The sequence below is a fragment of the Chiloscyllium plagiosum genome, unplaced genomic scaffold (genome assembly GCF_037043375.1).
Source record: "Chiloscyllium plagiosum isolate Xiang-an unplaced genomic scaffold, Cpla_swu_hap1 HiC_scaffold_12, whole genome shotgun sequence".
NCBI classification, from domain to species: Eukaryota; Metazoa; Chordata; class Chondrichthyes; order Orectolobiformes; family Hemiscylliidae; genus Chiloscyllium; species Chiloscyllium plagiosum.
The window spans coordinates 44,585,597-44,598,492 of NW_028270150.1; the positions used below are offsets into that span (position 1 = coordinate 44,585,597).

General features: G+C 41.3%; 1 protein-coding gene across 2 annotated transcripts in view; it reads left to right on the forward strand.

Moving 5' to 3' along the window:
- polq (polymerase (DNA directed), theta) overlaps positions 1 to 12,896 on the forward strand; it is an 89,796-nt gene that overhangs the window by 24,723 nt on the left and 52,177 nt on the right. For both annotated transcript variants that reach the window (XR_015758850.1, XM_087992733.1), the window contains exons 8-11: positions 2,508 to 2,733; positions 4,265 to 4,418; positions 6,885 to 7,031; positions 7,905 to 8,117. Coding sequence is in view for 1 of the 2 variants with exons in the window: in XM_087992733.1 (XP_087848859.1) it covers positions 2,508 to 2,733; positions 4,265 to 4,418; positions 6,885 to 7,031; positions 7,905 to 8,117 (740 nt within the window). In the remaining variant the exon portion in view is untranslated. The remainder of the gene's footprint in view (positions 1 to 2,507; positions 2,734 to 4,264; positions 4,419 to 6,884; positions 7,032 to 7,904; positions 8,118 to 12,896) is intronic.

Below are 12,896 nucleotides of genomic sequence, written 5' to 3' on the forward strand. Positions count from 1 at the left end.
AATAGATGCCAAACAGCCTTAAGCAGCAAGTGATAGGTAGAGCTAAATGATTCCACAACCAACACATCAGATCCAAGCTCCAGTTCTGCCACATCAGTCGAGAATAGTGGTTGACAATCAAATAACTTGCTGGAAGAGGAGGGTCCCAAACGCTGAGAGGATGTTTCCCCCCATGGGAGAGTCTAGCACCAGAAGACATTGCCTAGAAATAAAGGGGCACCAATTTAAGACTGAGGTGAAGAAGAATATCTTCTCTCATATTTGTGCATCTTTGGAAATCCATGCCTCAGGGAGCTGTGGGGGCAAATTTCTCTGGTATATTTAAAGCTGAGATAGTTAGAATCTTGATCAGTTGGGGGATCATGAGAAATGTCACTTGGATCAGTCATGATCCTATTGGATAGCGGAACAGACTTAAGCAGCCAAATGGCTGCCTCCTGTTCCTGTTTCTTATGGTTTTAAATATCCCCATCTTTAATGATGGTGAGCTCACATCAGTGCAAAGAATGACGCTGGAACATTCACAAAATCTTCAACCAGAAGGGCAGAGTGGACGATTCATCTTGGTCTCTTCCAATGATCATTCCTGCCCCTGCAATGTTCTGGCAACAACACCGAAAAACCATTGCTCCTAACCTCCTGCACCTGGTTCCAAGTTTGTCTAGTTCAGCTACAACATTGGTATTTACCTGATAGTGTTGAAAATTGCCCAAGTATATTCTGTGCACAACAGCAGAATAAATCCAACCACGCCAATTATTGCCCCATCAGTCTATTCTCGATCATCAATAAAGCAATGGAAGGTGTCACCGACAGTGCTATCAAATCGCACCTGCTCAGCAATAACCTACTCCGTGGCACCCAGTTTGGGTTCCACCAGGGCTATTCCGTTTGTGACTTCATTACAGCCTTGGTTCAAATATGGGCAAAAAAAACTGAATTTCAGAGGTGGGGTGAGAGTTACTACCCTTGACGTCAAAGAGCCTGAGTACAACTGGAATCAATGGGTATTAGGTGACAAACTCTCTGCTGGTTGGAGTCACACCTAGCATATGCGAAGATGGCTATGATTGTTGGAGATCAGTCATCTCAGTTCCAGGATATCTCTGCAGGAGTTCCTCAGGGTAGTGTTCTCGGCCTATCCATCTTTAATGACCCGTCCCTCCACCATAAGATCAAAAGTGGGCATATTTTACCAGTGTTCAGCACCCTTTGCAACTCCAATAATGAAGCAGTCCATGTTCAAATGCACCAAAAATATCCAGGCTCAGGCTGAAAATTGACAAAAAGCATTTGCACTACACAAATGCCCGGAAAAGGCAATTTCAAACATGAGAGAATTTAACCATTGTCCCTTGACATTGAATAACATTATTATTACTAAATTCCCCATTATGAACATCCTAGGGGTTACTATTGACCAGAAACTGAACACTACTAGCCAGATAAATATGGCTACAAAAGCAGCAGAGAGACAATCAGTCCTGTAATAAGTAAATCGCCTCTTGACTCCCTAAAACCTGTCCACCAACTATAAGGCACAAGTCAGGAGTATAATGAAATGCTCCCCACTTGCTTAGATGAGTGCAGATCCAATGACACTCAAGAAGCTTTTGTACCATTCAGGAAAAAAGCAGCCCACTTGATTGGAACCACATCCATTAACATCTATTCCCTCCAGCACCTTTGAGTATACCACTGCAAGATGCACTGAAGGAATTCACCGAGGCCGTTTAGACATAACCTTCCAAACTCACGGCCACTTACATCTCAAAGGACAGGGGCAGCAAACGCATGCAAACACCACCTGCAAGTTCCTCTCCAAGCCACCACCATCCTGACTTGGAAATAAATCACCATTCTTTCAATGCTGGGTCAAAAACCTCAAACTGCCTCCTAAATGGCATTCTGGGTCTACTTCCAGCACATGGACTGCAGTGATTCGTGAAGACTGCTCACCATAGAACATAGAAGAATACAGCGCAGTATAGGCCCTTCGGCCCTCGATGTTGCGCCGATCCAAGCCCACCTAACCTACACTAGCCCACTATCCTCCATATGCCTATCCAATGCCTGCTTAAATGCCCATAATGAGGGAGAGTCCACCACTGCTACTGGCAGGGCATTCCATGAACTCACGACTCGTTGAGTAAAGAACCTACCCCTAACATCTGTCCTATACCTACCCCCCCTTAATTTAAAGCTATGCCCCCTTGTAATAGCTGACTCCATACATGGAGTCAGCTTTGAGGGCAACTGGAGATAGCCAGTAAATTCTGGCTCAGGTTGCAATGCTTTCATCCCATCAATGAATTTTTAACAATAGTGTTGGCTAATTTTGTAATCATGAACAGTTGTCCTGGTGATATTTATGAAGCGGAAGATGTGTTATGATTTTTGGAATATGTTAACCTTTGTTTCACAATGGGATGTAATTAAAGTTAATTAGTTAATGTAATGTGTCTCAGTTTCCATTGTCGATTGATGGCTGTATTTTGATATCCCAGGCATAAGGCTGCGGCAAAAGGAAAGAGGCTCATTGATGGAGTACAGATTGTAGGGATGAGTGCCACTCTTCCAAACTTGGGTATCGTAGCAACCTGGTTAGACGCAGAACTGTATTGTACTGATTTCAGGCCTGTACCTTTACTGGAATTGTTAAAGGTTGGCAACACAATTTATGATTCAGAAATGAAAGTGGTGCGAGAATTTCAACCTGCACTTCAGATTAAGGTAAGGATTTTGGTGAAATGCTTCCAGAAATTAAATCTAGTCTATTCATGTTGTTATTAGCAATTCTATTAGAATTTTGAAAAAAAACAGTAATTAATTTCTGAAAATGATGCTGGAACTTCTCTTGCTGCATTGCTAAAATAGCAAATGATTGTTGCAAACTGGTATAACTTGGGTTAATTAGGAGCCTGATTGGGTTGGACACTGACCTTTATCCTTTGGGATCTGGGTTTAAATGAGATCTATGCTGTTTGACTTACTACTCTCACTGTACTGGAGGTTAGATTCATGTGAAATTAGTTTGAAAGTCATAAATCAGCATTTTGAGTGTAAGAGATACAAATTGAAAATATTATCTTTGTGATATTTGACGGGTGGGAAATGAAAACTGTTAGATTGGGGAATTTTGAGATGTGTTGCTTGAAACCCTTTTGGGAACTCCAGAGCAGTAGTTTAGTAGAAGTATGAGGACCTCTGAAAACATGAAAGCCTGGGAAATAATTTTGGAAAGTAGTTTCATTATTGATAAATTTTACAAATATACCTTAACAGAAAATCGTAAGTTAACACATGCTGAAAAATTAGGAAATCATTTAATGATTATGTGAACCATTGATATCCCTTCAGAAGCATTCTGAAAACTCCACTTAAATCTCGCTATATCAAGCTTGGGAGTGAGTAGTGGATTGAATTCTTTTTATGCAATGCTGTCACCCCTTGACTTCTTCAACATGATATTCACCACATAGATCAGATATGAAGTCAAAGCAGAGAAAGAGTTTTCACTTGACAGCTCCAGATTTGAGTTGGACAGCTTATCAGTTAGTCACAGAAGGACTTTAAATTGACTGAAGAAACCCATGAGTGAGGCAAGATGCAAGTTCAGTCAAAGAAAATACTTTGCATTTTCTAAATGATATGATCTTGCATTTCTGCTGTCTCTTTTTGTGAGGAGCTTACCATTGATATTTTTGCTGTGATGCGAAGCACAATTGAGGTGAATATTCTCTGCTTCAGTGAAGTGTAAATTTGGTATGTCCTTTACAATCTTAACCATAGTGGAAAGCATAAGTTCAAAAGACTTTCCAAGAGTGGATTTTGCACTCTAGTTTTCTGAATGCTGAACCAATAGAACCAGAATATTTCATTTCATTACTTATTTTTTGATGGTTGGAAATGTTTAAAAAATTAATTAAATAATTTGCAAGACAGTATTCTCACTTTATCTAATTTTGGAAGCAAAGCATTTATTTTTTACTTTAATTTTATTTTACATTATCCTTATTTTAATCCTCCATGCAAACTGTCAGCTGCCTGGAAAGTTCAATGAATGTGCACATACAGAAGAAATGAGCCAAGTGTACTTCTTACAAAGTGGTTTGTCTGAAAGTTGAATCAGAGGCATTGAAATACCAGATCCCAAGCACTATACTTCTGTTGGAAGTCAGAGCTGTAATTGTGAATCTAAAATATATTTATAGACTTCATGTATATTGCTATTGAATTTGAATATGTATGTGATTAATTGTAGGGTGATGAGGATAATATTGTGAGCCTTTGCTACGAGACTGTGCAGAATGGTCACTCTGTCCTCCTGTTCTGTCCTTCCAAGAATTGGTGTGAAAAACTGTCTGATACTATAGCCAGAGAATTCTATCATCTCCACCACATGACAAGCACTGAAGGTAAGCTTTTGTTAAGTGAGAACTAAGTTTAATGAGGTTGGTCACAATAATTCCAGTTGCAGATGTTGTTACAGTCCCTGCGGAGACAGATGACTTTTAAAAACAGCTATGTATTTCTCAGAAATCTGGTTTAAATATTTTTGCTGTAAGTAAAAACTGAGAGTCAGCACTACCTAATAGGAAACTATGCACTGAATTAAAGAAGATGTATCCCCTGTTAACAAGCTAATGTAACTAGAATACTTTAATATCCATTTGTACATAACACCTTGCTATCAGCAGATGTATAAACTTGCAGACTCAAGTCCAAGCCCCTCCCAAGTTTTATAGTATGCTCCCTTCTCCCTGTCAGGAAGACTCTTCAGTATCCTTTGAAAATAATTTCTCACGATATTCTGATTATCCCTGAACTGACTTCGAGCAGCAAAGTCCACTCTCGCAACTCCTTGGTTCTTAAATTCTCGCAGGTCTTGTTCCTTTGAATTGAAAAATAGTTTTAAAAAAATTCATTCAGAGCATTGTTTGCTGGGCCAATGTTTATGGCCTATCCCAAGTAGCCCTTGAGAAGGCAACAATGAGCTGCCTTCTTGAACCACTGTGGTCCAGTTAGTATAGATACACATCTCCAATGCCATTAGGGAGGGAGTTCCAGGATTTTGATCCAGCAATTCTGCAGGAATGGTGATACATATCCAAATTGGGATAGTGACAGGCTTGGAGGTAAACTTGTAGGTGGTAGTGTTCCCATGTACCTGCTGCACTTGTCCTTCCACATGGTTGTGGTTCTGTGTTTAGAAGGTGTTCTTTAAGAAGTTTTGGTGAATTTCTGCACTGCATCTTGTAGATGGTAGATACTGCTGCTACGGAGTATCACTGGTGAAGGAAATGAATGTTTGTGGATGTGGTACTGATCAGTGGGCTACTTTATCCTGGATGGTGTCAAACTTCTTGAGTGTTGTTGAAACTGCACTTATCCAGGCAAGTGTGAAGTATTTCTGGCTTTGCTTGTGGACAGATTTTGGGTTGTCAGGAGTTGAGTCACTCGGTGCAAGACTCTGCCTTTGACTTCCTGTAGTCACACATTTATCTGGTTTGTCCATTCGGTTTCTGGTCAATGGTAACCCCTGGTATGTTTGATCATGGAAACCAAACTAAACATCACTGAGTTGGTCATTGTGAGACAAGTGCTGCTATAGCACTGTTGATGATGCCTTCGATCACTTTACTGATGATTGAGAGTACACAGATGGAGTTGTAAATAGCTGGATTGGATTGTGTATGGAATCCTTCAGAGGAGGGAGAGAGAGAGAGAGAGAATCATCCACCCACACGTCTGCCTGAAAATTGTTGCAAATCTTCAGCCTCATCTTTTGCAATGATCTTTTGGGCTCTCCATCATTGAGGGTAGGCATGGTTGTGGAGTATCCTCTTCCAGTGAGTTGTTTAGTTACCCTCTGCATCCTGCACAGTAGTTAACAAAAAACAGCTTTTTCCCTCTGATTGTTCCATGTTTAACACTGTTCTCCAGTGGTACTATTGACAAAGGCTGTTGCTTTAATAAACAACAGCTGAAGCTGTATTTATATTCAATTCCCCTGAAGCTGACAGATCAATCCAGTTTGAATTCCCTTGAGCAGGCATTTCCAAAAGCTGTGCAAATATTTTTTTGGTTGTGAAGAAGCAAAGGAAATAGCTACAGAATTGGTCATTATTACTGAATGTCCATTATTCATTATAACCAAAAAAAAGAGTAATATGCGTTGAAATAGTTTTGGAAAAAGAGGTATTGCTTTGTCAATGCTACTGATCACCACAAGTGATAATCTTTGAAGATTGAGTGTATTGTAAATCATTTACTAATTCAAATGTTTATCCCACTGTGAAGAGGATCAACATAGTCACAGAGATCGCGGGGTTCACATACAGAAATCTTTGTAGGTGGCAGGAAAACATGAAAAGCTTTTTTGAAAAAAAACATAGAGCATTGGGACTTTGTAATTCGAGGCGTAGATTACATAAAGCAGGAATTTGTGAAAGAACCATCAGAAATCACAGGCCTTAAATATTTTGTCTATTTCTGGGTGCAATTTTTCAGTTCAGTAACCAGAAGACACTATTTTGTGATAAGTGGCAGATAGTAGGCAAGAATTATTTTTATTATGCAGCGTATTATGATCTGTATTGCATTATCCAAATAAGTGGTGGAAGCAGGTTCAATAATAACTTTTGAAAAGGAAATAATTGCAGGGTTATGGAGAAAGAATAGTTGCCTTCCCCTGTTATTGCTTTCAAAGTGCTGACATGGGTATGATGGGCTGCGTGATGAATCTTTGTGCTGCACAATTCTATATTCTTTATTGATAATCATTATCTTGTGCTACTATCTAGTTACAACTTTGACCATTAAGTATCATTTTGTTAAACTACATGATTTGTACTTTACACTTTATTTTTTTATTTATTTAGGATTTGTAAAAGCATCCAAGTTGTTCCCTTACACACTACACAGGGATGAGCTCCAAGAGACAGTGGATCAGCTAAAGCGCACTCCAGCTGGACTCGATGCAGTGCTGGGGCGCACTGTACCTCAGGGAGTGGCCTTTCATCACGCTGGTATTAAAATTTCTTTTTATTCCTTTGTAGAATGCAATGTTAACTGCTTTCCCTTGCTGTTGAAAAGGTTTCATAAACTAAAACCATAAGGCATATAGAGTCATAGAGATGTACAGCATGGAAACAGACCCTTCGGTCGAACCCGTCCATTTTGCTAACTGTATTGAAGATTAACATGACTTTTTTTTATATAGGAAACTGGCTCGGTTCGATATTTCAGATGAATGGTGGTTTCTTGTGGGTGTGAAGGTGGCTGAGATAATGCAGATTTACCTAAAAGCAGTTTATTTGACTGTGTGTGTGCAAGGCCTAGATTTTCATCTGTCACAATGAAAATCCTCAAATGACCCTGAATGTTTTATTTCTGATTTTCATTGAGGCCTGGTTTTGTGCATGTTAAGACAGCTGTCCACTTAATTGGGCAGTTATCTCCGTTTAAATCCTGTTTTATTCTCTCCTCTCCCTGGAATCGAGAATTCACAGAGCAGACCAGGACTGAGTTTGTGGATTTATTTTGGGAAGCCAGATTACCCCTTTGGAGAGTTGAGGTTCCAGGATGAGGGAAGTTGTGGTTGAGGTGGGAGGGGAAGGCCAGGTGCCCTTTGAAGTTGTTATAAGTACATGTGAATATGCCTAAAAGGTGCATGCACTTATTGGAGCAGTCAAAGCTATTGGATGACTTAGAACACAAGTGTTTATTTTCATCAGAAATTAGTCAAAGGAATTTCTTTGTATTGAATGGTTTTCTTTAGCCATGATTTTTTTTTAAATGATGGTATCATCAATAGACGTGTAACTTTATTTTATAATCATAATTAGTAACTGTTTATTTCTGATCAACATTGATTACTGCCATTCTCATTTCCATGTTAGGATTGACTTTTGATGAACGTGATATCATTGAGGGGGCATTTCGCCATGGTTTGATTCGTGTTCTTGTGGCTACTTCCACCCTGTCCTCTGGTGTAAATCTACCAGCTCGCCGTGTGATTATTAGATCGCCAGTGTTTAATGGGCGGCTCCTTGATGTTATCACCTACAAACAGATGTCTGGGAGAGCTGGAAGGAAAGGAGTGGACACAATGGGTAAACAGTTAGTCGTTTTATATCTACTCTTTGTGGAACCCTAATTTCAGTATTTAAGGTAACTTAAGGTAAATGTGCTTTCAGTATTACATTATGTTAGTATTGGTCCTTCTGAGGGCATTGAGGTGTGGGGAGTGGCATTGATAGCAGAAGGAAGAGGTTCTGTTGGGAATTAGTTGACCTGATTTAAAATATTCCATACAAAGATACCTAACATTGCATTTGATTCAAAGTTTTGTAAGTTGTAGTGTAAGCAGTCAATTTATGGATACACAACTTCCTTTATCTATAATAATCTGCCTTCATGGTTTTGCCACCAAAGTAGATAACCTCACATTTGTCCACATTAAACTTCATCTGCCATGCATTTCCCACTCACTCAACTTGTCCAAATGACACTGAAGCATCTCTATATCCTTCTCACAGCTCACTCACCTACCAGCTTTGTGGCACCTATAAACTTGGCGATATTACATTTAGTTTCCTTATACATAGAACATAGAAGAATACAGCGCAGTACAGGCCCTTTGACCCTCGATGTTGCGCCATTCCAAGCGCACCTTACCTACACTAGCCCATTATCCTCCATTTGCCTATCCAATGCCCGCTTAAATGCCCATAAAGAGGGAGAGTCCACCACTGCTACTGGCAGGGCATTCCATGAACTCACGATTCGCTGAGTAAAGAACCTACCCTTAACATCTGTCCTATACCTACCACCCCTTAATTTAAAGCTATGCCCCCTCGTAATAGCTGACTCCATATGTGGAAAAAGGTTCTCACGGCCAACCCTATCTAAACCCCGAATCATCTTGTACACCTCTATCAAGTCACCCCTAAACCTTCTTTTCTCCAATGAAAACAACCCCAAGTGCCTCAGCCTTTCCTCATACGATCTTCCTACCATACCAGGCAACATCCTGGTAAACCTCCTCTGCACCCGTTCCAGTGCCTCCACGTCCTTCCTATAGTATGGCGACCAAAACTGCACACAATACTCCAGATGCGGCCGCACCAGAGTCTTATACAAATTGCAACATGATCTCAGGACTCCGGAACTCAATTCCTCTACCAATAAAAGCCAGTACGCCATATGCCTTCTTCACCGCACTATTTACCTGGGTGGCAACTTTCAAAGATCAGTGTAACATGGACACCAAGATCCCTCTGCTCATCCACACTGCCAAGTATCCGACCATTAGCCCAGTACCCCATCTTTTTGTTACTCTTACCAAAGTGAATCACCTCACACTTACCTACATTGAACTCCATTTGCCACCTTTCTGCCCAGTTCTGCAGCTTATCTATATCCCGCTGTAACCTGACACATCCTTTCTCACTGTCAACAACTCCACCGACTTTCGTATCATCTGCAAACTTGCTCACCCAACCTTCTAGCCCCTCCTCCAGGTCATTTATAAAAATGACAAACAGCAATGGTCCCAAAACAGATCCTTGCGGAACACCGCTAGTAACGGCACTCCAAGATGAACCTTTACCATCAACTACTACCCTCTGTCTTCTTCCAGCCAGCCAATTCCTAATCCAAACCTCCGAACTCACCCTCAATGCCGTACCTCTGTATTTTTTGCAGTAGCCTACCATGGGGAGGTAGAACAATACAGCACAGAACAGGCCCTTCGGCCCACGATGTTGTGCCGAACATTTGTCCTACCTTAAGCACCCATCCATGTACCTATCCAATTGCCACTTAAAGTTCGCCAATGATTCTGACTCCGCCACTCCCACAGGCAACACATTCCATGCCCCCACCACTCTCTGGGTAAAGAACCCACCCCTGACATCTCCCCTATACCTTCCACCCTTCACCTTAAATTTATGTCCCCTTGTAACATTCTGTTGTACCCGGGGAAAAAGTTTCTGACTGTCTACTCTATCTATTCCCTTGATCATCTTATACACCTCTATCAAGTCACCCCTCATCCTTCTCCGTTCCAATGAGAAAATGCCTAGCACTCTCAACCTATCCTCGTACGACCTATTCTCCATTCCAGGCAACATCCTGGTAAATCTTCTTTGCACCCTCTCCAAAGCTTCCACATCTTTCCTAAAGTGAGGCGACCAGAACTGCACACACTACTCCAAATATGGCCTAACCAAAGTCCTGTACAGCTGTAACATCACTTCACGACTCTTGAATTCAATCCCTCTGCTAATGAACGCTAATACACCATAGGCCTTCTTACAAGCTCTATCCACCTGAGTGGCAACTTTCAAAGATCTATGAACATAGACCCCAAGATCCCTCTGTTCCTCCACCTCACTAAGAACCCTATCGTTAACCCTGTATTCCGCATTCTTATTTGTCTTTCCAAAATGGACAACCTCACACTTGGCAGGGTTGAACTCCATCTGCCACTTCTCAGCCCAGCTCTGCATCATATCTAAATCCCTTTGCAGCCGACAACAGCCCTCCTCACTATCCACAACTCCACCAATCTTCGTATCATCTGCAAATTTACTGACCCACCCTTTGACTCCCTCTTCCAAGTCATTAATAAAAATTACAAACAGCAGAGGACCCAGAACTGATCCCTGCGGAACTCCACTTGTAACTGGGCTCCAGGCTGAATATTTACCATCTACCACCACTCTCTGACTTCGACCGGTTAGCCAGTTTTCTATCCAACTGGCTAATTTTCCCTCTATCCCATGCCTCCTGACTTTCCGCATAAGCCTACCATAGGGAATCTTATCAAATGCCTTACTAAAATCCATGTATACTACATCCACTGCTCTACCCTCATCCACATGCTTGGTCACCTCCTCAAAGAATTCAATAAGACTTGTAAGGCAAGACCTACCCTTCACAAATCCGTGCTGGCTGTCCCTAATCAAGCAGTGTCTTTCCAGATACTCATAAATCCTATCCCTCAGTACCCTTTCCATTACTTTGCCTACCACCGAAGTAAGACTAGCTGGCCTGTAATTCCCAGGGTTATCCCTATTCCCTTTTTTGAACAGGGGCACAACATTCGCCACTCTCCAGTTCCCTGGTACCACCCCTGTTGACAGTGAAGACGAAAAGATCATTGCCAACGGCTCTGCAATTTCCTCTCTTGCTTCCCTCATAATCCTAGGATATATCCCGTCAGGCCCGGGGGACTTGTCTATTCTCAAGTTATTCAAAATGTCCAACACATCTTCCTTCCTAACAAGTATCTCCTCTAGCTTACCAGTCCATTTCACACTACGGTCCCTCTCGTTTGTAAATACGAAATCATTAATATATATTGTGAATAGCTGGTGTCCAAGCACTGATCGCTGCAGTGCCTCACCACTCACTGGCTGCCACTCAGAAAATGAGCCGTTTATTCCTACTGTTTGTTTCCTGTCTGTGAGCCAATTCACTCTCCATGTCAGTACACTATCCCAGTCGCGCGTGTTTTAATTTTATACACTAAACTCTTGTTTGGGACTTTATCAAAAGCCTTTTGAAAGTTCAAATAAACAACATCAACGAGATTCCCCCTTATCAACCGACTCGTTATGTCCTCAAAAACAAATCTGGCAGATTTGTCAAGTATCATTTCCCTTCTGTAAATCCATTCTGACTTCAACTCTTTTTGAGAGAAAAAAAAAACTTACCTCTTGCTTAAAAGGGTGACTTGTAATTTTGAAGCAGCTCCCTAGCTTTGGACTGTTTCACAAGAGGAAATATTCTCTTCATGTTCACCTTGTCAATACTGTTCAGGTATTTTTCAACAACTTATTGAGATGTCTTATGACAAACCTCTAGAATAGGTGGGACATGAGTTCATGCCTCCTTGCTCAGAGGTGATTCTGTCTTGTTTCAAATACAATTGTTACGTTCGTGCATATTGTGCACTGATTGGGCAAAATAGTCTGTGAGAATTGATATGTATACTTCAACTAACTTCTAATCAATTCTCCTCCGTTACCTTGAGAAAAGATACCTTTTTTTCTGGACTGCAATTTTTAAAATTATTTATTCATGGGATGTGAACATTATTGGACATGCCATAATGCCTTACCCACCCCACCCCTAATTTGAGGTGGCGGTGGTGATGATCGGCTATCTTGAATCACTCCAGGTCATGTAGTAGTTACAGCCACAGAGCTGCGAGGGAGGGAATTCTAGGTCATTGCCTCAGTGCCTGTGAATGAATGAATGGTGATATGGTTCCAAATCAGGATGGTGTGGCGTTTGGAAGAGAACTTGCAGGGTGTTCCATGTATTTCTTACCCTTGTTTTTCTAAGTGGAAAATGTAGGTTTAGAAGTAGCTGTCAAAGGAGGCTTATGGGCATTGGCAGAAGATAGTGTGAATTTTTAAAGTGCTGATGGGTGCCAGTCAAGAAAATTGAGTTGAGAGAAAGTGAGGACTGCAGATGCTGGGGACCAGAGTTGAAAAGTGTGGTGCTGGAAAATCGCAGCAGGCCAGGCAGCATCCGAGGAGCAGGAGAATCGACGTTTCGGGCATAAGCCCTTCTTCAGGAATGAGGCTGGTTTGCACACCAACCTCATTCCTGAAGAAGAAAATTGAGTTGTCCAAGATGGTGTAGAGATTCTTGCATGTTGTTGGAATTACACTCAGCCTGATAAATGGGGAGCATTCCATCACACTCCTGACTTGTACCTTGTAAATGATGGCTTTGAGAGTTGGGAGGTGAGTGACTTGCTACAAGATTCTTTGCCTCTGATCTGTTCTTGAAGCCATGGTACTTACGTGACTAGTCTTGTTCAATTTCTGATTAATGATAACCTTCAAAATCTTTATGGTGGGGATTTAAAGATG